Source organism: Vanessa cardui, chromosome 16, assembly GCF_905220365.1.
Source record: "Vanessa cardui chromosome 16, ilVanCard2.1, whole genome shotgun sequence".
Classification (NCBI taxonomy): domain Eukaryota; kingdom Metazoa; phylum Arthropoda; class Insecta; order Lepidoptera; family Nymphalidae; genus Vanessa; species Vanessa cardui.
In genome coordinates, this window is record NC_061138.1 from 11769540 (window position 1) to 11795153 (window position 25614).

A 25614-nucleotide genomic window follows, 5' to 3' on the forward strand; every position below is an offset into this window, starting at 1 on the left:
AGTACTAGCGTCTAGCAACACCATTATTATTTGTTGTCATTTTTGTGTGAAAAACGGGGTGATATCATACGCGTAGTCGTTTTCCAAAATTTATATACTATCTATATTTTTGGAAGTGATTGTTTGTGATTCACACTGCTTATATCTTTCCGGAATTTGAGACGAGTAAAGAAGGTAAGTGAAAGCATAATATTATTTAGTAGCGACGTACCTTACAAGGATCGATGAATAGTTGCGCCATACATTCGGCAGTCTAGTACTTTCCAGATATAGTTGATAGAAGAAGAGTACAATTAAAACATACAATTAATACTTATTTAAATTCCACACATTATTCAAGCTTATAAAACTGACGAAGTGGCTTTTATTACTTGTCGATAAAAATCGTCATTGTTTTACTATTAAATTTTTAAACATATTTCATATTTGCATTACGATAAATTGATGCAATTTTCATGGCGAAGCAACCAATAGCTGCTGGTGTGTATACTAAAACGATTTCTCATTTTTAAGCCAATTATAATGACCCTAAAACTTTTATCTAATTTTTGATGTAGGTCTTAAAATTATTGTGTAATTTATTTAGAAAATACAGTCAGATTACGATGATCTATGGGATAAGCCACATAATGAGACAGATGCTGGAAATTAAAAGTAATTTAGACATAGTAGTCCACATGTTTTGAAAATAAACATATAGTTTATTTAAATTAAATTATTTGGACTAAACTATAATGAGCTGGCTCTGTTTGCCACACAAGAAATTCTTTCTTTACGGAATTTGTAGTTATCTCTGACCTCTAATTGTTTTCAAATCAAGTCACACAAAGATTTTACAACTTAAATTGCTTAGTAATTACTTACAATCTTTAAACAATGTCTTTCTAATATTATATTGTTATGATTACTGTACACCTAAAAGACAAATAAAAAAAGTAATGACTTGCTTAACTTGATTACTTGGCTCAATAATAACATAGATTTCCCCTTCCTTTAAGGAAAAAGGCTTTATAAGTTTTTGACAACACCTCTCATTGTATTGTATATTTTAGTGGATACAAGTCTAAAGAGTTGTGGATTTTGTATTTATTATGGATTCGTTCAACTAGGTAAAAGGCTCCAAAATAAGATAGCATTGTTTTGAAAAGCATCTGAAAGTCCCCTATTTTTAGTAACCTGTAATGTTATATAAACTATTAGATACTATTTTCATAACATTACATTAAGTTAATTTTTGTTGCATGCTTACATAAGTAAAATTGTGGGGTATACAATTACACATAATAAAAATAACTATAATATTAATATAATAAAAAATTTAAAACATTTCACAATTCACCACAATGATTCATTGATTGACCTTGTATTTTTGTTTGTTAGAAAACATTCAACATAACTAAGTAATGAGTTTTTAATGGAAAGTAAATTTGACTCAACATAGATTAGGTAAATATTTAATTGGAAATGATGTTAAATAATGATTACTCTCTCTTCGTTGTACAATATCTATAAGGAGTTAGTAAAGATAGCTTGTTTTTTGAATTTAGAATATATTAATAAAAATCGTACAAATACAATAATATAAATACTCTTTGGTTGTTATTTAACTGAATAATATTAAATGTAATCTGGTCAATGTAGATACTGAGACAAATAATATATTTAACTCACAAGTTACTTAAAAATTGCAATGGCTCTTAACCAATTTCTAATCTATCATCAGCTGTTTTCTAACCTAACTAATGTAAATTGTAACATATTTAATGTTACAATTTGAGTCCAAATATTTGTTCATTATAATTATCAATGGACTACATTATTGAATAATATTTCTTAATTATAGCTTTTATAACTCATAAGTATTTAGATTTTATATTATTATGAAATAGTCGTAGATTAGATGGACCTTGCCTAATACGTAACTAATATGATTTTAAATCTTTTCAGTTTATCACTCTCTAAGAGCGTAAGTGCTGTGAAGTTTAATCAAAACGGCTTCCGAAAAGATAAATACATCTGACCATCCAAATTACAACACAATGTGTATGTATACAATTTTATTATAATTATTTATTTTTCTTTTTACAGTATATATCTTTGGACAATGTGGCAGAGTCCAGGAGTATATCCCGGAGGTTTTTAAATTTATTTATCTATGTTGTGCACCTGTACCCATTGTCCAAATCATTTATTACATACATCCTTCATACAATTAAATTTCATTATTTAAACGTACATAATGCTAAAGTCATAGCTGTTGATTCCCTGCATGTAACACTTACAATATGATCCTTACTCTGAAATCAATAATAGCATTAATTGTTTATTAAGTTTCTTAGATAAAAGTAAAGTAAAAAATAATTTCTGAAGTCTTCAGTTACAATTTAAAAGTTGTTCTGAAATGTTTATTATATACCAAGCAACTTTGTTCTTTGATGACGATCAAAGCGTAAATTGTATGTTGGAAAATAAATTTAGTGCACCTTATACTAGTACTAGAAAATAGGCACTTCAATCATTATCAACAACTTATCTAGAAGTAAAGCCAGTCAACATTAGTTGTGTACTTTTCACGTAGTTTAATTTAGGCTACATATTGCTTATGAAGGATTTTTGTGATAAATGATTTATTTTGTTGTTTTACTTTAAGATTAATTAACATTTTCTTAGTGATATTTGGTACATCACTAAGTAAATGTGTAATTAATACTGAATATATTCATATGTATATCATATCATGTATATATGAATATAGCTTCGTATTAATCAAGAATATAGCTGTGTGAGGCTACCATTGGTTGTGTGTGTTATGATACAAATGTTATTGAAACAAATTATTAACATTTTGAAAGCGTATAGTGATTTATAGTATAATAAACTCTCAAAAAAAAATGATCTAACATGGATATAAAGATCAGTTATTACAAAAACAACAAATGTATATACTCATATACATGTTTACAGTATATATGCTAAGAAAATATGTACACTAGTGCATATAGATATACAATTAAACAAACAATTATTAAAATTATTGTACTAGTATTATAATAAAATAATAGACTGAGAATGGAAGGAAAGAGTGTACAGTATTTTTAATTGATCCTGTACATACAGTGCATAAATTTTTTTTCGCATTAACCTCCTATTTCTAACCGTTGATCAAAGTGAGGTTAACTTATTTCTATTCTGAACGATCATTGGTCGGTAGCCGATGACGCAATAGGTGACCAATGAGCGTTCAGTATTCCGCCACATTATATGCAACGTTTTGCATGATAGCTTTCTGTTTATATATTATTTGTGTGTGATTTAGTGTTATTCATTGTTAAGGTCGGTTTACATTGATGCAGTAAACCAGTGATCTAGGATGTTTGACCAATTTAAACACTTCAACATAACACCGGCACAATATAAAAGTGACGTTACCTAACTAATCTGAACTTGGATTCAAGCCTTACTGCTTTGAATCAATGTAAACCGACCTTTATGTGCTTTTCGGCTCAACAGTACCCACAGCATTTTCTGGCTAAGTGTACATACATCCAGCCTGACGCACCGACGTTATCAATTTAAAAAAAATACTTCGATATAAAACGTAATCACTTATCTGAGTATCAATACACGACATGTACTATAATATATAGCTTAATACAAGTACACTTGAAATTTGAAGGACCTTTTCCCAGTTAATGAAGTATTTTGGATTGAATTTCCACTGAACAGATTTCAAATGTCACTCTTTGTAACACGAGATTAGTATTAATGGTCAATGGTCGTATAGTGTAGATTATTTTAAGCCATTCTGCAGTGATATTATCGATTTTATTTTACCATCTAAAAACAGGATTTTTTTTGTAATAGTAATATAAACGAAGGTAAATGAAATTTTTGATTCAGTGCTCGGTAACTCATTGATAGTCATATTACATAATTCTTAATAAAACCTTATTGTTCTGTAAGAAAAGTTTTAGAACACGAATGTGAAATGCAGCTCCTTAATAGGAAAGGAGGCCTTAACCCAGCAGTGGGAAATTTACGGGCTGTTACTTTTACTTTTTTACTTTATGTGAAATGGCAGAAAGCTATAAGCCTTACTTTTACTTTTTTACTTTATGTGAAATGGCAGAAAGCTATAAGCCTTCCTTTATTAATTCGGTTTTCATCAATAAACGGACTAATTTCACGGTCTAAATGCATAATAAAAACATGTGGTCGTAGAGCATGGCCGAGAATTTAAACTTTCCTAACCGGAAGGAAAGCAAGAATTTCTCCTTTTATCTAAAATTTGTATGTAGACCCTTATTATTCCGTGTGAAGTCGGGATACTAGTAATAACTATAACCTATATATTAAGCACACTTTAAAATAGATTATCTATATAACATTTCACAAGTTATACACGAAGTAAGGTCCTACAGAATAGAAAAGCAGTTCCTATAGAGCACTCACTTAACGCCAGGTGGTCTATTCTCTATGTAAATATTGGACTTCAGTAAAAAAATGAAATGAAGACTATGGCTATGTATTCAAGAAATCTACCAATGATTTTTCGTCCAATCAATATAAAAGTTGTGCTTCTATATCTACTCTTTATATATTATAAATATATACTTATACGGCGTGATAATAAGGTTTATTTTAGATTACTCACGCTTCAATAGTCATAATTAAAGCTAACCACATAATTACATTACGATACAGGTGAAGATGACTTAGTGACTAAATCGTGATAGCTATCAGCAGGTGTGGTGGATACGTGATAATTAAATAGACACTAATTACACTGTACTGATAAGAAATCCCCTGAGAGACGGTCTCATGAGCTATTCTTCCAATAATACCTATAATATAGTTTTGACTCGTTGATTTATTAGCCTAGATAGATAGATTATTTATTGGTTTTCTATCGAAAGATTCTTGGTAACTGCCGAGAGTCTTGAAGTCAGAAGTATGTACACAACCATGCCTCGGAATGCACGCGCTTTATATCCTGTCCTGATAATACTAATTAGGGCAGAGAGTGCACCTATGTTTGCGGTCTGTTTTCTCTTAAAATTCGCCGCCGTAACCGATATCCCAGGATGACAATTGATGTGCATAAATAATTTGTCAAAGTCAAAAGCACAAATCTTAATCCAAAATAGAAGTGATTACACTTTCTTATTGATAGTCAAAAAATCTACCACCGGTTCGGAATTTAACACCTCAGATCTGAGAAGAACCGGCGAAACTCAGCGGGATATTTTTTTTTTTCGTATCATGTTTCATGTACAATATATATTTTTAATAATAATACAATTATATTTTTGTTATTTGAAATAGCCTGGAGGCCATCATTTAATTCCCAAGGTGTGCAGTCAACTAGAAATTCATTAGTGTTGTAATATCCTTTAGCACACATGCTCTTTAACGATTCTGAATCATCTGAAACATCGCTAATGCACCACCAACATTGGAATTAAGATGTTAAGTCTCTTCTGTCTGTAGTTACACTGAGCACACACACCCAAGCGGGCTTGCACAAAACCCTACCACCAAGTAAGGTATTTAATTACCTATATTACTTGATTGTCTTAAAAGACTAAATGATGTGATTTGTATTGGTTTTTCTCGTTCCTTCTCACGGGTGCAATACTGATACAAAATATACTACAGAATTTATTTATTTACGTTATCACATAAGAAACATCTAAAATTGACAGTGTTTATTTTTGCATATGGCTAATATGGCCATGTTTTATATGCAAAAATCTTCCTCTTCAAAATCCATTGCGTTATTTTAATGATCTCAGCATACATAGGGACAGTACGGGACTTTTTTATACGATGTAATGATTTAATCATTTTAAAATGCACGCAGATAACCGCGGCCGAAGTTTCCCGTTCGATATAGGCCGTTTGCCTACCCAATGTTGTTAAAAAAAAAAACAAGTTTATTTTTAATTTTATCAACGGGTTGTGTTTGTTGTACAAATATATTTGTTACTGATTGGCGTAAACGTATACTATATTATCTAAAGTGGGCGACTTGGTTTGTTTGATTGAACGCGCTTATCTCAGAAATTTAGAATTTAGAATTGTCTGATCATTGACGACCTCTGTGGTCGAGTGGTGTGTACACCGGTTTTCATGAGTACGCCACTATTAGTTCCCGGGTTCGATTCCCGGCCGAGTCGATTTAGAAGGTTTAGTAGTTCTCTATGTCGTCTTGGGTCTGGGTGTTTGTTGTACCTTCGTTACTTCTGATTTTCCATAACACAAGTGCTTTAGCTACTTACATTGGGATCAGAGTAAAATATATGTGATGTTGTCCAATATTTATTATATTTATGATTATTATTATATAGATCAATATATTCCTTTACGGCATGTAATTTAAATGAATGTTTTCGAAGATATTACAGATTTAAAATGCAGATATAGCGGTTTGTATTGACTCAAAACAAAAAGCTATGATACTTTTTATATTAATTTTATTACATTCGGTAGTACATTTAGTATCTGTGTTGCATACGCGCGAAGCCGGGCGCGCTATTGATACATAAACGCTTAAATTTGCTTTATTAAAAGTGTCACAAAAGTATGTAACATAATGAAACGCATTTAAAATGTTTTTTTTTTTCTATTAAAATACCAGTTTTTTTTTAGACACGTTTCTCACGATGTTAAAACCTGTTTGAATTTACATATGGCTATTCTCAACTTATTAATGGCATTCTTATTCAATTTTATGATCACGGATTAGGCGTTTTATCTTGCCTTGTGGATTTTCGGTGGCTTATCAATATTACTATAATAAATGTGAAAGTAACTCTGTCTGTCAGTCGCTCTTTCACGAGCGAATCGAATTCAATGAAACTTTGTTTGAAGAGTCGAGATGGCCCAGTGGTTAGAACGCGTGCATCTTGCGGGTTCAAACCCAGACAAGCACCGCTGTTTCATGTTCTTAATTTGTCTCTATAATTCATCTCGTGCTCAGCTATGAAGGAAAACATCGTGAGGAAACCTGCATGTGACAAATTTCATAGAAATTCTGCCACATGTGTATTCCACCAACCCGTATTGGAACAGCGTGGTGGAATATGTTCCAAACCTTCTCCTCAAAGGGAGAGGAGGCCTTTAGCCCAGCAGTGGGAATTTACAGGCTGTTGTTGTTTGTATGAAGATAACACGAACTCCAAGAAAGAACATAGATCACTTTGCCTAACATATTATGACAACCAACTCAAAACGCGAGCGAAGTCGCGGGCGACTACTAGTTTAATATAAAGTGAAAGTAAATTCCAAGATTTTATTAATCTTATTTAAATAACATACCAACTCAATTGACTTGGTTGGGTTAAATTAATTCACAGTATATTAACCTTTATAAGAATGTACTTATAATGGTATGGTACATAGCTAAAGCCTTTGTAATGTTTAACTGAAAACAAATATACACAAAACTTATATATGCAGTAAGTTTCGTTTGTATGTATATATATTATTTATTATATAAATAAATAAGTATTGGACAATATAAGTAGCTATCGCACTTGTGTTATGGAAAATTAGTCGTAACGACAGTACCACAAACACCCAGACCCAAGACAACATAGAACATTAATATAAGTATAATTAAGTTGCGTTTTGCAGATTATTTCGCGTTATATTGATGTGAAAAACGTGTTTAATATTGTTGTCTGAATGTTTCGTAAATTGTTTCTCGAATACATTGACGAACGTTTACCTCTTTGTAATCGGTCATTTACATATCCTTTGTATGACGAGTTTTTCTGTGAAGTCATGACCATTTCTCAGTACGAAATATTAAGTGTGTTTCCCTTTTCCTTAACGAACGTTGCGATGATCTGGCATCAGACGTTTACAAATGATTTAGATTAGACAAAGTATAAGACTGGGGAATCAAAGAGTGCATCCATTATTTGCCTTTACAATTGGGCACTGTAATGTATCCTGCGCAGTTAACATCTCATCAAAATTAGCCGCACTAGCCAAAACGGTCCGGTCGCATCGAGTATGTGTAATCGAATGATTCGTTCATCGAATTATATCTTAACGAGAGATTCTATTTTTAAATATCTATTGTATGTCTGAGAAATGGGGAAGTCCGATGCATAAAAGCGCGGAGGCGTTGGAACTGTGACACATTTATCGTCTGTGACGTCACGTCATATAATGTGAAATCAATATGAACAGTTCATGCAACGAATGTAACTAAAGCTAATGGTAATGTTAGAAAGAGACTTTCCTTCGTACCACGAACATACCTATGCCACAAAGGTGACCTTGATATCGAAGTTAATCTTTGCGTGAAATGCAACGTCAGAATAAAATAAACGTACGTATATAGACACACAGCAATTGAATTATCGAGATTAAATTTGAGTTAGCCCCGACCCGCATTCGAAATTTAAATTCTATTTAGAAGAACTGGCAGGAAACACGTTACATGAGATATGTTATATGTATTGTTTATGGTGAGGATATAATATCTGTCAATTCTTAGATCTATGGAGTCTAGCTGTACCAGGCACGGATTATTATTAGTCGAATGTCACGTGTGATAGAGAAGACACGAAGATCGATCGGTCGAGATTACGGAAAGATTATTTTATAAACATCCTTGTTATTCGAGTATTATAATTATTCATCTCAAATAATTCAGACTCATACTTTAATAACGATAGTTAATAATAAATAGAGGCAAATTGTTTACTACTTTGAAAATATCACTTTGTATCTCACTCGTTAAATGTTGACAATCGACTTTGATACGCCATTTTGATACGTATGTCTTATAACTTTATGATTGTTATAGACAATGTCGCATAACACATTTTGACATTTGACGCACGCGTTCGATCAGTTTCACTTTTTTAAATTCAGAATAACTATTCGGGATTTTAGTTTTTTTTTTCGTTGTTTATTTAAAATTTGAAATAAGAAGACTCGACATTGTTTAATCCTAAATAATATTTACGAGTAAATCAGAATATATTTCATTTGTGAAAACTAATGCGTATTTGCATATAAAAAGAATATTAAAATCTATATTTAGCTTGGCAGCTCGTCAAGGATGCAAGTATCGATTTGACTTAATACACGTTCTATTGGAGAAACTCGTTTCATGTTTTTTTTTTAATAAATAATGCGCTAAGTTCATGTCGTTTGACTCTATACAAAGCTGTATGATTTTACAACACATACAAATACTGTTATAAAGACGATCCCACACATAGATAGATGTTGTTGTTTGGTGTTTACTTGGTTGTAGGACTTTGTGTGAGTACCACCCACACATATACTTTATCGCTATACATAGTATTGATGTGTTCCGATTTGAAGAATGATCAAGGCAGTATAAGTACAGGCAGAAGTGTAACAACATGATATGATAAGACAAACGTCTACTGGCAGTAATGACCACTTACCATAGCCCATTTACCAGTAACAACACATCAATACAATGTGACTAATATAAGGCAGTATTCAAATCACCTTATTTCAAAACCAAGTGAAATAAGTACAGTCGCGGTAAGAAAAGGTTCGTCACTTTAAGATCTATTTTCGTGTGCTCAGTTTGAGCGATAATCTGCTTTACCGATCGAGAATGACATATTGCGTCGCAATGATTTGATGTTTAGATTCAAAAGGTAATAAGAGTTGAAGACTTGATAAAGAAATGAATTTGAAAACTGACGACGGTTTACTCTGACTGTACATTTATGTGTCAAAATATAGTTTGATATCAAGGTGTATGTCGTAGGCAACTAGCTTAATTAGCCATCCAATTAAACGCCTAGCTACTTTACTAAACGGTGCAGCGACTTCAGGTCGGACAGCGAAGTCCAAATAAGAAAGAGTCGGGCGTTTTTTAACCATTTAGGTACCCTATTCTATGTATTGGCTGGTGTCTTTCAAGCCGAGGTGTCTAGACTTCTAATTAAAAAGCTAATTTAACCAGCTGACTGCGACATAGGTACATGTTTGAAGCTGACTGTTAATGGTTGTCGTCAAACAATACATCTACGTCATATAAATGTATGATACACTTGTTTTTATTTCAAACAGTCTGACGAGTTATTTTCTTATCTAATATTTATCAGATAAACAGATATTTCTAGAAAACGTTGACAGTCATACAAAGGTTTCTCTAGAAAGTACGAAAGTAGTTATTCATCAACTCGATCAATCATATCTATCGTATTTAAATTTGTACAGAAATCAATACGTTTCGATGGCGGTTATTTTTACTTTCGTGTTTTTATAATGCTATTTTGTATAATTTCAATATGTTTATATGTTGGGGTTGTTTCTCTCCTCGACCCTCTGGTTCTGGGAATGGGAGACTCTTTCTTTCCCAGTTAGCACTTTGCAAGTGCCCGGGTTCCAGCGTTCGATACGGGGCTGCAGTTCAAAATAAAATTCCGAATTTTTCGATGGCAATAAATCAGTAACTTGATATAACAACAAAGCATTATTTATTCGTAAATTGAACAACGAAATTTTCTTTGTGTTCTGACAACGTCACAGGAGCCATTATCCTAATACTAGCGGCACGCCCCGACTTGGCACGCGTATTGGTCTATTTATGACATCACATTAGAAACATCTAAAATTATCAGTGTTTCTTTACTTTATTGTCCAAGTATCATATCGCTCATCCAGAACGACATCGTCACTATTGCAAAAATCTCTAAAATGACTTTTTCATTCCAAACGATCTCATTTCGTACATACTTTCCAGTGTAATATTGTCAGAATTATTGTTATATAGATGTCAATCAAAAACTATGGAAACATCAAAATCACTCTATTTATTAAAAAAAAAGCCGCATTAAAATCCGTTGCGTAATTTTGATGATATAAGCATACATTGGGACAGACAGCGGTAAGCTACTTTGTTTTATACAATGATAATGATAATGTCCAGCTCTCCTATAGGTTGAAGACGGCCCTGAGTATTCTATGCTATATATAGATTAATGCAAATATATTGTGGACTACTAACAGATGTTGACTAATATATCTGTATTTATAATGCAACACTAATCCACTAAACTACTTATCCATTTGAATTTTAAGTAAGGAAGTTGTCACCATCACCCGTAGACAATGACGCTGTAAGAAATATTAACTATTCCTTACATCGTCAATTTGCTACCAACCTTGGGAACTAAGATGTCATGTCCCTTGTGCCTCTAGTTACACTGGCTCACTGACCCTTCAAACCGGAACACAACAATACTGAGTACTGTTGTTTGGCGGTAGAATAACTGATGTGTGGGTGGTACCAATCCACAAGGCCCTGCCACCAAGAAAGACCCTTTTTCACAATCCATAATCAATATCATATATTATTCATATTCAAGCTATCGACCAATGATATCGCTTAAATTCGACGTCAAATTTTATTTGTTTACCTTGTCCCCTTACGGTTGTAATAACTCACATACATATACTTTGCCAACCCGCATTGGAACAGCTTGGTGGAATATGTTCCAAACCCTCTCCTTAATGGGAGAGGAGCCTTATCCCAGCAGTAGGAAATGTACGGGCTGTTACTTTACTTTACTTTTTTCTTTACAGAATGTTTTATATTTTGTTATTGGGAATTAACTTTAATATCAATCGTTCGAATTTTAAATATTCGATAAAAAATATTCAAAATTCGAACGATTATACATCAGTAAAATTGAAATATATGACGCTACAGCTGGTAATCGCTTCCGCTCAAAACTACTACAATACGCTACTTTTTAATACATTAAGGGTGTGCTAAATCAATAAATGCGCCATTTGTTATATCGGTGTCAAATCAAAGTCAAATTTGTAATCAATATAAGCGCTAATTCCAATTGCTGAGGTAAGGCCTCCTCTTCCATTAAGAGGGTTTGGAACATATTCCACCACGCTGTTCCAATACGGGTTGGTGGAATGCACATGTGGGGGAATTTCGATGAAATTATACACATGCAGGTTTCCTCACTATGTTTTCCTTCACCGCCAAGCTCGAGATGAATTAAAAACACATATTAAGCACATATATATATAGTGGTGCTTGCCTGGGTTTGAACCCGCTATCATCGGTTAATATGCACGCGTTCTAACCACTGGGCCATCTCAGCTCTAAACTTTTTTAACAGGGTTTAATCCGTTACAGAATGTTATATTTTGTTAGGAGTCTGGTCGTCATAACAGATTTGTCAAGGTTATCGGGACCATCATATGTAATCTTAATAAAATAAAGCTCTTTATAATGGCGATGGACGTCAGGAAGTGCAATTTTAGAATAATTCAATGTGACTTATCGAATTAGTGAGAACGGCGTAAATGTTATGAACTCATAATGTCAACACGTTATGACACTCGTCCTCACAGTATGCCTAATGCGAGTTTTACATAATTTATAATAAAAATAAACCTATCTCATATTGAGAAACTGCTAGTGAACTAAAAATAAAGAATGCACATTGTACATCTATGCGATTACTCGGCCGATTTTAATGAAATTTACTGCTCATTTGCCCCCTATAACATAAAAAAAAAAATACTTATACTTGTACTTGTAAGCCGAAATGAATAATCGTACTCAAATATATAAATCAATTCGATGTTACCTGCATACATGTCGAACAGATAACCGCCTTTTTTCGAAGAAAAGAAAAATAAGTCGGTTAAAAACTACTCGTATAACTTCAAACAACACGTTACCGTAAATCGTTAAAGTTCAGAAACAACCAATCACGATTAACATTCTCACTTTCGAATGCTAGTAGTTCTTCGACACTCATTAACCTCAAAGTAAAAAAAAATCTTGATAGTAAAATTTCAATTTATGTCACTAGACAGTGCTATTTTGACTCAATACAAAATTTTGATTCCACGACTATAGTATGGAAAACCCATTTTTTTAATATCTTACGGGTAGATTCGGCGATGGGCAATTGATCCATTTATTTAATTAAATTCTCATGAAGTAATAATTATTAATACGTAATAACTACTATACTCCAGCCACATTCGATCTGGAATTTTAGTAAACAAACGATGTGTCATCATAATTAGGGTTGATACACTCTTAATAAAAAATAATAATTATTAAAATTACAACTATATTCATTATAACACAATTTCTTGTTTAAACACAAAAAAATTAATTTAATACAGAATCCAAAGCTAAAAATTAGCCGGTCAATAAAAAAATTATATGAAAATTTGCTTAAAATAAAAGTTTAAAAATCTTTAATTACCACTATAATATTACTACAAAACTAACAACCCTATATTTTAATATTGACGTAAAGAAATCGCAGGTTTGTAACATTTGGAGTGTTTTTTAAGCAATTGGCAGATTTAGAAAGGTATATATAATAGCGATACAGCATCTTCGTATTTGGTGGTGTATATTTTTAGTCGTATAATTTTAATTTTAAATAAAAATATATACTTATCGCGCATTCCTAATAAAGTATAAAATATTAATGCTTCAAAAAACATACTAATACATTAGTATACCAACAGACGTTGCTTTTTCCAGTATTAGAGCAATTGTAATCTCAAACCTCCCATTGACCCATTCAAATATACACAAAATTAATCTAAATGAGACCTGTCGTTTGGGAGGCGATAGATAAAGTTAATAAAGCGAATTATATAACTACGAGGTAATTTCTGATATCATTTTAAAATTAGAGGTATTATTTTTGAGATCTACATTATTCCAGATGATCATAAGTATTATAATTATAACCAAGAATGCGCTTAGTCCTTTGTCTTAAATACTTTATTATTCATCATCAATTTTAATTTTTATTAATATCAAAAATAATTGTTTTACATATTTCTAAAAATGTTTTGAGCATGTGCCTGACGTTGGTTGCTAAGCAACGCTTTGTTATTAAACATTCCACATCGAATTTGGCTGGAGTATAGTAACAGGCTGTTACTTTACTGTTACTTCACAAAAAAATACACAAACACAAAGAAGATATTATTCATATAACAGAACGATTTATTTCGAGAACTTTTATTAATATTTAGATTTCTAACATCTGCCTTCGTTCGATACAAAAAAGAACTATTTCAAATCGTACATTTCGTTCTTTATCTTAGACATAAACAAGCCATTCCGAATTTACTAAGTGTGCGTCCGCAGTGAAGGCGTTTCGCGGAGGTAACAAATACTCGAAATGTTTGTACCCGTTCGGACAGTATACACACTTAGTGTTTTATTCAAAAAGACAATATAATATTGATGATATTTTTTTTTATTTAAAGCGGTTGAAACTAAAACGGAAATTTATTCGAAACGCATCTCGCTACATCCTCTTGTATAATATTTAATTACACTAGCAGAACACGCGGTTCCGTGTGATTTGAAATTTAACATAAAAATATTATGTTGCATAAGTTACTCCTTACACCAGCTATGTGCCAGTGTAAATCCCATCCAAATCTGTTGAGCCGTTCCAGAGATTAGCCGGAAACCGTTAGACCGACAGACATTTCGTTTAGTAAAATACTTATTTTTATATTGCAAACAGACACTCCAGTTTTGTTATATACATAGATGAAAGTATTTTTTCAGATAGGCATTACAATAAATTGTCCTCGTTTATTTTATTTAATACTCTTTGTCACCTACAGCCTCGGGGGCATTTTAGGGGCGATTGTTACCTGCTACAGGTATAAAAAAGTATGTTTTTGCTCTGGGTTTAAGCTTACTCCGTACCAAAATTCGTCTTTTTTTAATTCGGCTCTTTAGCCATGTAAACAGAAAGCCAACGAATTCCCTAATTATAATATTATGAAACAAAAACAAAGCCTAACTCTTTCTACAACAATAATTATGTAATTATAAACGAAACCTAACATAACTTAATAATGCACATAAGACTTAAGCAAAAACTGTTATCTCTCGCATTGCCAACGTACAATTTAGCACCTATATCTATTCATACAAGGTCCTAATTACCGTGACGGAGTAACCTTCACGGTTCGCAAAACTCGGTCATATGAAGCTCGGCGACGATGTGAGAATTCTTAGTACGCATGTCTTGTTTAGCAGATTTGATACTAGTATTTGATTTTAGCTCTTATTGCGACGGTCATAAAGACTATTTTATCATATAGGAACGTTCGTCGAGATTCATATTCAAGAATTAGCCATTATATGAAGGATTGAGTTGCAGTGTGGTCCTTGTATTTTTTTTCCTATTGTAAAATATTTTTTGAGTTATTTTATACAAAGGAGTAATTTATATAATAAGGAGTAATTACTATTGTTATGTGATGTGTTGAGTTTTTATTAAAAAACAATAGTCGTGTGTTCGATTAATGTATAATGTCAGACGCTAAAGGTAAATAGAAAATCATATTTGTAAAAAAATAAATTATATAAATTCTTTGATAATTAATTAGTCAAAATAATTGACGATAAACGTTTTTTTCTTAAATGTCAAAAGATCCTAAATTAAATATTGTCTTTCATGAAATTAAAATAATTTTAATTAGCATAATTGTATTTTTATTTTATATCGATAAAATAATTGACAATAATTGTTATATTAATGAAAAATCTAAATAAATTTATAACATGTGGTTACGATCTTTATTTGTCATGAGAATTTTACAATTCACTCATGAAATTAAACGTTTAAAAAATAATAAACAAATGAAGGAGAAGGTCGAAGGCGTGCATAACCATTTACAAAAAAATATACAGTTATAATATTAATATACACTATTTCATGTTTCTACTCCGCGTATAAATAAATCTGGGGCAAGATATTCGTTTCTTTAAGTATTACATCCGTCGGTTTATAAATTTTAATCTTACTTTAAAAAACTTAATGCATATTACTTAATCAAAAGATTATTTAGATAAGAATACTGCAATTAGTTAAAAAAAATTTAGTACTATTCCTATTTTGGTAAGAAAATAGACTACTAAGAATAATCTACACTCCGAAACAGTAGTAGACATATAATATGATATTAAAAGTGATGCTTCATATGTGCTTGTGACCCTTAACAAAGTACAAATATTTAATTTTTTTTTTAATAAAACACAGTTAATAACAAAGAAGATAATATACCAAGTTTTAACGAATTAAATAAATGATTAATACTTTTTTACATTTTAATTTCAGATCAGTCACAAGGCGGGTATCCCCAGGGCGGCTACCCACAAGGCGGGTATCCTCAGGGAGGCTACCCGCAAGGCGGCTACCCGCAAGGTGGCTACCCGCAAGGTGGCTACCCTCAGGCCGGCTACCCTCCCCCACCCCAGCCGGGATTCCAACCAGCTGGATATGGGGTTCAAGGCTATGGTGATGTGAGTTGATCTTACTCAGTGTTATTACATAAACATATATAATGCTTATTTTTACTTCAAAGTTTAAAAATCTAGTAGGTTTTGTTTAACGTCACATAACATTACTAATAAATATCTAAATAGCATTTATATAAATAAATGTCGAGTATATGTTTAACTCTAAATATAATATGTGCTTCGTGTAATGGATGGCGATTTTATGGCAAAAGTGAGTTGATTAAAAGTTCAAACAACATATATTCTGTATCTCTCTATCTTGAACGAAAGTTGTTAATTTTTAAGGATCAAGCGGTTTTTTGAATAGTATACAATTATAAAATACGAGCAATTCGCCGGCAGACGATGTCGTGTATTACGTAATTAGTAAAAAGCCGCTTCAATTATGATGTATAGTAATTATCAGTCATCGAACTAATAGTTCTATCATTTAGATTATTTTTATATATGTATGGCATTATCTTAAAATACTGTCATGAGTTACAATCAACATATTGTACTAATCAGGATATATTATTGTGCATAAGTGAGTGTGCAAACACACACACACACACACACACACCTACTATCCAATGGGACAGCAATCCCCACTGGAGAGTTCAGGAATAACGGTTTACTTGCTTTCGGACTCTGAACAGTTACTATGAATTTATCAACAGTATAATCGTGCAGTTTTTTAATGGCCAGAATTGGGCTTTGAAACCAAGACTTCGAGATATGCTACTATGTATCTAGCGACTAGATCAGTGAGGCAAATATATACTGTAAAGTATAATATAAATGATATCGTTTTCAACCGACTTCAAAAAGGAGAAGGTTATCAATTCGTCTGTATTTTTTTTTATGTTTGTTACATCATTTCTTTTCACTGGGCTCCAAATATAACAATAACTATAACTACGTTATATAATCGTAAATCGACTTATAAGTAGTCTAATATTTATCATTTCATTTTACTCGGGAGGACTCTAAAGAATATGTTGAATACGCAATTATCTTTATTACATTTTAGTGCATATTCATTTGTTTTAAAATAGTGTTTTGTTTGAAGTCGGTTTTTCTTTTTGTTAAAATTTTTATTTATCATATTGTGACCTCAAAAATTCTAAATGACTCTTAGAAATATTATAATTAAATATAGTCGTACTTGGTATATTCATATTGTATAATTTATCATATTTATTATGTACAGTATAATTTTAGAATTTTCACTAATTTTTTGTAATGTATATTTTAAATAATTTCACAAGTTAATAAAATACATTGTGATGAGTCTCCTGGACACGAGTAGTGTGACAGGAATAAATCAACTATTATATCATTAAAACGCTGTCAACTACAGGATGTCATATTAAGTCCCCTGCGCCTCTAATTACACTGGATTATCATTTTTACCGGATCATAGTAATACAAAGTATATTTCTATGTGTGTGTGTGTGTTTTTAGTCTCATTAACATCTGGTCTGTAAACTAAATACAGTACAAATTAATGATATCTTATTTGTTTATAGTATAAGTAGGTATGGTATAGATTAGTAGGTGGTATAGTATTTACCTAGACCACCTAATAGTAAGTGATTTTGTCGATATAATAAATATGAACCACTCCTTACATTACCAATGCCCCCCTAATATTGGGAATTACAATGTCATGACCTTTTTACTTTTAGTAGAAGTTACTGGCTCACTCGCCCTTCAAAAAGGAACACAATAATACAAGGTATTGCTCTTTGGTGATGGAATATCTTATCTCACAAAGATCTGCCAACAATTAATGAATGATTGAATGAAATATACTTTATTGTACACCACAAACAAAATTAAAAAGAAAGATTAGGATTATACATCGGAAAAAAAGTAAAACAAAATTACTAAAATGCAATAAAAAAATAAGAGTTGATTAAGAGTGTTGTACAATGGGTGAACTTATGGCTAATTAGCCATCTCTAACCAACAACCCAAATAATGACATGATGGAGTAGTAGTATCGAATTAAAAAATAATAATAACACTAGACTTTTGAACTAGCTGTTGAAAATTTATAGGTTAGGTACTTTTAGGTACTTGAAAATGTTTTAAAAATAATATGAAATGGCATGACTCTTGTTACAGCCGGCCGGTTACGCGGGCCAAGGCAGCAACTTCGGCGAGGATTCCGACGTCAAGGGCTTTGACTTCAACGAACAGAGCATCCGAAAATCTTTTATTCGAAAGGTGAGAAGTGTTTATGTGAAGTGAACATATGAATACGTATAAAGAAAAAAGATTGGCCTACATCAGAAAAAAATATCCGTATATTTTATTATCTATTTTTTTTTAATGAAAATTTTTAGGTGGTAATTATATAGTTACGATAGGTATGACTCGATATATGTATGTATACTAGTTGTCGCCCATGCCTTGCCTATCGTTAGGCGGTTGGTTGTCATGGGTTAGTCAAAAGAAGTAGCCTATGTCCTTCCCTGCAATTTAAATTAGCTTCATACCAAATATCATTAAATTCGGTTCATTGGTATGGTCGTGAAAGAGCGACAGAGAGATATACAAAATTACTTTCACATTTATAATATTAGTATAGATATATAGTTTAAGAGTCGATATGGCCCAGTGGTTAGAACGCGTGCATCTTAACCGATGATTGCGGGTTCAAACCCAGGCAAGCACCACTGATTCATGTGCTTAATTTGTCTTTATAATTCATCTCGTGCTTAGTGGTGAAGGAAAACATCGTGAGGAAACCTGCATGTGACAAATTTCATAGAAATTCTGCCACATGTGCATTCTACCAGCCCGCATTGGAACAGCGTGGTGGAATATGTTCCAAACCTTCTCCTCAAAGGGAGAGGAGGCCTTTAGCCCAGCAGTGGGAATTTACAGGCTGATGTTGTTGTTATTGTTTTTATAGAAATAGGCCTTGCCTTGAGATTATTTTGAGATATTTTTTCTTTTACATAAAAGTTATATGGTATATACATTGTGTAAAATAACTTGCTCGATACCTTACTAGGAGGCTAATCAGATACGTTAGCGCTGGACATTAGTAAGGTCTGTAAACATTAATCATATCTGATGGCTAATTAATGAGCTATTAGACTTGTCCCATTAATCTTTGCTTAAGCACCACATAAATACTAATACATACTTTGCATTGTTTGAATTGTATATTAAATTATTGTTAGTAAGTTTATGATTATATTGTTATTCCACCAACCTGCATTGGAACAGAGTGGTGGAATATGTTCCAAACCCTCTCCTTAATGGAAGAGGAGGCTTTATTTCAGCAGTGGGAAATGTACAGGCTGTGGCTTTACTTTACTTATAGAACTAGATAAGCCACAAATATTTGATTTTTAACACAGCACAATTAATTGTATAAAATTAATTTTTTTTTAATCATATTTTGAACAAAAATAAGATTTTAATTTAAGAATGCATTTATTTGAGTAAATATTAGAGAATTAAATTTATACAGCGTTAATATTGCTCTTGATATGGATATTATAAAAAAGTTTGTAGTTTATTTCAATAAAAATACTGTTAATCGTAAATGTGACTATATTTTTACTTTTGATTTGTTCAGGTTTACGGGATCTTGATGTGTCAGCTGCTGGTGACTTTGTCCTTTATAACTCTCTTCGTGTACCACACGCCGACCAAGCTATGGGTGCAGAGGAATACGTATATGTTGTGAGTATATCTGTGCAGCCTCACTTCGGGACTTAGACACGCTGAAAAGCATATATGAATCTATCTGGTCACCAGCGTCTACAGACTCCCTACTTTCGCCAATTGGCATGGATGACTATTATGTTACATTCTTTCTAGCTGCATTGATTCATCGTTCAAGCGGGTATAGTATGACACAACTTAGATGTAGCATCGGCAAATTCAATAAAACCGATTACTGCTGATTTATATAGCCAATAGAATTAGCTCCCTATTACTCCATTCGACGCTATTCGTTGCTATAGATTATCGCGTCCGTTCAACCCGAGGAAGCAAGTGCATGTAAATCGACGTTTTAAATTGACGAATATATTAGGTCATAAGATATTGCAAGTTATTACGTTTGTGTAAAGAATAATAATAAATATTGATAATTTGGGATAGCCTACTTAATTAGGATGTGATCGGTTATACAAGTTTTGCCGATGCTACATCTAAGTTGTGTCGTAATATACACACCCTTATTAGGTGTAGCCTGCTGACAGTCAAATATCTGATGTGTGAGTTGTTCTTGTGTGTTGTAAATATTCCTTAAACAATTCAGATCTGAAAAGCAGATTATTATCGCTCATATCGAGCACACGAAAATATATCTTAAGGTGACCAACCTTTTATATATACTGATTACGACAATTGATACATTATTGGAATAGGTTGGCGGACGAGCATATGGGCCACCTGATGGTAAGTGGTCACCATCACCCATAGACAATGACGCTGTAAGAAATATTAACTATTCATTACATCGTCAATGTGCCACCAACCTTGGGAACTAAGATGTTATGTCCCTTGTGCCTGTAGTTACACTGGCTCAACTATTCCTTACATCGTCAATGTGCCACCAACCTTGGGAACTAAGATGTTATGTCCCTTGTGCCTGTAGTTACACTGGCTCAACTATTCCTTACATCGTCAATGTGCCACCAACCTTGGGAACTAAGATGTTATGTCCCTTGTGCCTGTAGTTACACTGGCTCAACTATTCCTTACATCGTCAATGTGCCACCAACCTTGGGAACTAAGATGTTATGTCCCTTGTGCCTGTAGTTACACTGGCTCACTCACCTTTCAAACCGGAACACAACAATACCGAATACTGTTATTTGGCGGTAGAATAACTGGTGAGTGGTTGGTACCTACCCAGACGGGCTTGCACAGAGCCCTACCACCGAGAAATTTTTCACATAGTCAAATAGCCTTTTATCGATCTAATTTCATAAGCTTGAAATTTTTATAAGACCAAGTTACATAGACCGAGCAATAGGCAGGATGTGTTATCATTGTACCTACCTTCCCCCCCCCCCCCCCCCATAACGTACCCCCTGGGCGCAGCTGGATCGCGTTCGCGGTGGTTCTGGTGACGCTGATCGCGATGGCGTGCTGCCACAGCGTGCGTCGCACGGCGCCCATGAACTTCATCTTCCTCGGTATCTTCACGGTGGCCGAGAGCTTCCTTCTCGGCGTCACCAGTAGCATGTACGCCAGCGACGCGGTACGTGAACCCTGACTGACTGACTGACTCAGCTATGAGCCGACATGGCCCAGTGACGAGCACCACTGAACATTCGTGTGATTAATTTGTGTTTATAATTCATCTCGTGCCGGTGAAGGAAAACAACAACAACAACAACAACAGCCTGTAAATTCCCACTGCTGGGCTAAAGGCCTCCTCTCCCTTTGAGGAGAAGGTTGGGAACATATTCCACCACGCGGTTCCAATGCGGGTTGGTGGAATACACATGTGGCAGAATTTCTATGAAATTTGTCACATGCAGGTTTCCTCACGATGTTTTGGTTTCCTCACGATGTTTCGAAAACATCGAAGGAAAACATTGTGAGGGAATATGCATGTGTCTAATTTCATGGAAATTCTGACACATGTATATTCCATCAACCCGCATTCTAACAGCGTGGTAGATTGTGTTTCATACCTTCTTCTCAAAAGGATAGGCCTTAGCCCAGCAGTGGGATATTAACAGGCAGTTTTTGTTGAGCTATGACTTGTAGCCTAAAATTTTAAGCACTTTTATCAATTTATGAGAAATATGGGAAGAAGTAGGCTCTAACGATAAATTAAAGAAATAATCTGGCACCGCGACAAAAAGAAATATCTTTGCCACAGATTATAATACATCTTTTATAATCGGAGTGCAAAGAATCTTAAAAGTTAGACAAATAAAGCAAATACAAGATGGAAAGTAAATACAAATTCCCGGTAGTATAGTTAAGAATTAATAATTTATTAATACGTCACTAATATATAATTAGTGCTACATAAGACATCACCTTCGTTAGCGAAACGTTTCGTTCTAGCGGGAATTTGTGTTTTATAATCTATGGTTTTTGTCTAAACTCATTGATGGTTACTAAACAGGATATTATTATTCATAATTCCATTGTAAATAAATATACGTGTCAATGATATTCTAATAAACAGATATGTTATATCCATACTAAACAACAGGAAAACGTGTGCCGCGCCGGGGACCGTTTCGTTACAAGTAAAAAGGATAGCTTGATAAAAACAATAAGTAAAAGGGATAACTAGATGTTTTAATTACGCAAAACGTTTTACTACGTAATTATGAAGTATTATAATATATTACTACGTAAAACAACTAAAGGCAAACGTCACAATTAGGACGTTTTCTAGTCTTCGCTTTTTGCGCGTTAATAACATATCTGTTTACTAGAACATCATTGATGGTGACGTGTGGTCTAAGTGGTGAGGTTGACTGTTCGCAGGTGATGATGGCGGTGGGTCTGACGGCGGCGGTGTGCCTGGCGCTCACGCTGTTCGCCTTCCAGACCAAGTGGGACTTCACCGTCATGGGCGGAGCCCTGCTCTGCGCTACCGTCGTTCTTCTCATCTTTGGTGACTACATACATGCATCAAATATTAACCGATTCCAATTTTAGCCAGTTATATCTCAGGTCCACTTGCAATGCAATAAGACACAAATTTAATCAAAATCAAAATCAAAGTATACTTTATTCAAGTGGGCTTTTACAAGCACTTTTGAATCGTCATTTAACAATTAAGTGAAGCTACCACCGGTTCGGAAAGTAGATTCTACCGAGAAGAACCGGCAAGAAACTCAGTAGTTACTCTTTTTCAACATTTAAAAAAATACAGTCATGTTAGTTAATTTTTAAGTTAATACAATTATTAAATTAATATATCCTGCCTGGAAATCAACAGGTATTAATTCCACGCTTTTTTATCATCTACAAAATCTTGTATCGAATAATACGCCTTTTTCACCTTTTTTCAACTTTACATTAATTATTATTTTTTATTTTATACGTACATAGATATTTGAGTGTCTGTTTGTAATATTAAAATAACTACTTTGTACTGAATACATAATATGTATGTATACAATTTTTGTCTGTTCGTCTGCTTACTTGTTCCCCTAATCTTTGGAACTGGCTGAACCTAGTCTAAAATAAAAAGGGTGGAAATAATAAAATAAAAATAAATAATAAAATAAATATGAGACAACATCACATACATTACTCTGATCCCAATGTAAGTAGCTGAAGCACTTGTATTATGGAAATCAGAAGTAACGACGGTACCACAAACACCAACCCAAGACAACATAGAAAATTAAAAATAATCTTCGACTTGGCCGGGAATCGAACCCGGGACCTCTGAGTGGCGGTATGAAAACCGCTGTACACGCCACTCGACCACGGTCATAATAATTTTTTTATGTAATGTATTTTTTTTTTACCTGATTAGGTATCGTCGCCATCTTCGTCCCCGGCAAAACGATGACTCTGATATACGCGTCGCTCGGTGCACTGATATTCTCCCTCTACCTCATCTACGACACTCAGCTGATGATGGGAGGTAAACATAAGTTCACCATTTCCCCTGAGGAGTACGTCTTCGCTGCCCTGAACCTCTACTTGGACATCATCAATATCTTCATTTACATCCTGACGATCATCGGCGCTGCAAGAGATTAAAGCACTTATAATTTTGCTTTCTTTTGTAAAGTTAAGCGTCAGCCAGACTTGACGTGGTGTTGTAACATTTATTAATTAATGGTTATATAATGTCTTGTTAGATACGGAAGTATTGTGTGATATTAAAAAATGCGTCCGCTTCTTATTTATTTTTAATTTATGAGAAATTTCTTTGACCATAGATAATGTAGACTTAAAAATCATTCTTAAATTCACAGTATTAAATTTGAAATGTTTCGAAAAATTTTAGGAATTATTTGATTTGAAAATTATTAGACATTCCGTTTTATAATATAAAAAATATATTAAAATGATAGAGACACACACGTCGAGTATGGTCGCCGCTTGACGCCACAGACAATAAAGTCATTTAATTTAATTTTAAAAAATAACTCGTAATGTTCATCGCCTGTTTACATTATTCCGTCGCCAGTTGCAGCTTTGCTTTAAAATTATTAATAATTAAATGTTGCCATCTACAAAAGTCGGAATGATATAAACGGATTTGATACGTCAAAAAAATATGAATCTATATATTATACTCTATATGAAACTATTCGAATATTTGAAACGTAAGCGCTTTGAATAAACTTTAAGTAACCGAAGAATTATATTTATAAACTGAATCAATGGGTAACACGACTAAATAGCTAGACAGAAGTCGCCGTACGCCTGTATACTTATTCTTTGTCTACTTAATTTGGTCATATTAGTCACTTTTTTTATAAACAAATGCTGTTATGTATCTATCCCACTCTCTTGTAGAGCGTTGTCTCTTTCACACCAATGTTTAATTGTGTGTTGTGATGTAAAAGTTCAATACTTTATTTCGTAGGTGTTAGAGTTGCATTTATGTGCAGTTTGGTGTTTAATACTATATTCCAATTAAAGTATATCAGCACTATTAAATGTATTGCTAACGATTATAAACTGTTCCACGTTTTGCCACTAGATGGAGCTTTAAAATATAAAATTATAAGATGTTTTGTGACCAAGACTCAGCGGAGACTCACAAAATAAATGTTTATGTATAATATATTGTTTAGTTGTAATCTCAATAACGATCTTCTGTTACAAAGATAGTAAGTTCAAATTTGTTTAAAGTATCACAAAGCTGTAAATACATGCATATTTTGACTGATAACTTTCAGACCGTTGTTTTTTTTTTGTAACGGTAACAATTATTGTAAAAATTTGGTTTGCAAACTTTGATTATAATGTTAAAATACTCTGTGACAAGTTTTGAAAGTTAACAGTATTTGTGTTTCTCTGATTCTTAGGTATTATTTAATATTGTGTTAATATTTGTTACGTTGAAATTATAATTTTTAATAAAATTATCGTAACATTAAGTGTTTTTTTATTTATCAACCTTGAATAAAATATATATATATATATATATATATATATATATATATATATATATATATATATAAATCGGTTTATGCAATCATTACATAGTATATATAACAAAGTCATACCGCTGTCTATCCCTATGTATGCTTAGATCTTTAAAATTACTCTACGGATTTTGATGCTATTTTTTTTAATAGATAGAGTGATTCGAA

General features: G+C 32.9%; 1 protein-coding gene across 4 annotated transcripts; it reads left to right on the plus strand.

Moving 5' to 3' along the window:
• Positions 1–25398, plus strand: LOC124536119 (protein lifeguard 1-like). 4 transcript variants are annotated; one of them, XM_047112572.1, is made up of 8 exons: positions 1–174; positions 1948–2043; positions 16161–16345; positions 18455–18556; positions 19923–20029; positions 21401–21560; positions 22814–22943; positions 23817–25398. In XM_047112572.1, the coding sequence occupies exons 2-8, from the start codon at positions 2040–2042 to the stop codon at positions 24044–24046; spliced, it is 918 nt and encodes a 305-aa protein (XP_046968528.1). In that variant the 5' UTR covers positions 1–174; positions 1948–2039; the 3' UTR covers positions 24047–25398. The 4 variants fall into 4 exon arrangements, with proteins under 4 accessions (XP_046968528.1, XP_046968526.1, XP_046968529.1 ...); XM_047112570.1 differs by lacking the exon at positions 1948–2043 and adding an exon at positions 2089–2135 and having other exon boundaries at positions 23–174; XM_047112573.1 differs by lacking the exon at positions 1–174 and adding an exon at positions 328–480.
• Positions 25399–25614: the final 216 nt, after the last annotated feature.

Excerpts from the sequence above, each read along its gene's own strand:
- LOC124536119 (XM_047112570.1), top strand. The coding sequence starts at position 2,105 with ATGTGGCAGAGTCCAGGAGTATATCCCGGAG. Across the intron at positions 21,561-22,813 it reads GCATGTACGCCAGCGACGCG|GTGATGATGGCGGTGGGTCT; the intron begins GTACGTGAACCC and ends GACTGTTCGCAG. Across the intron at positions 22,944-23,816 it reads CGTCGTTCTTCTCATCTTTG|GTATCGTCGCCATCTTCGTC; the intron begins GTGACTACATAC and ends TTACCTGATTAG.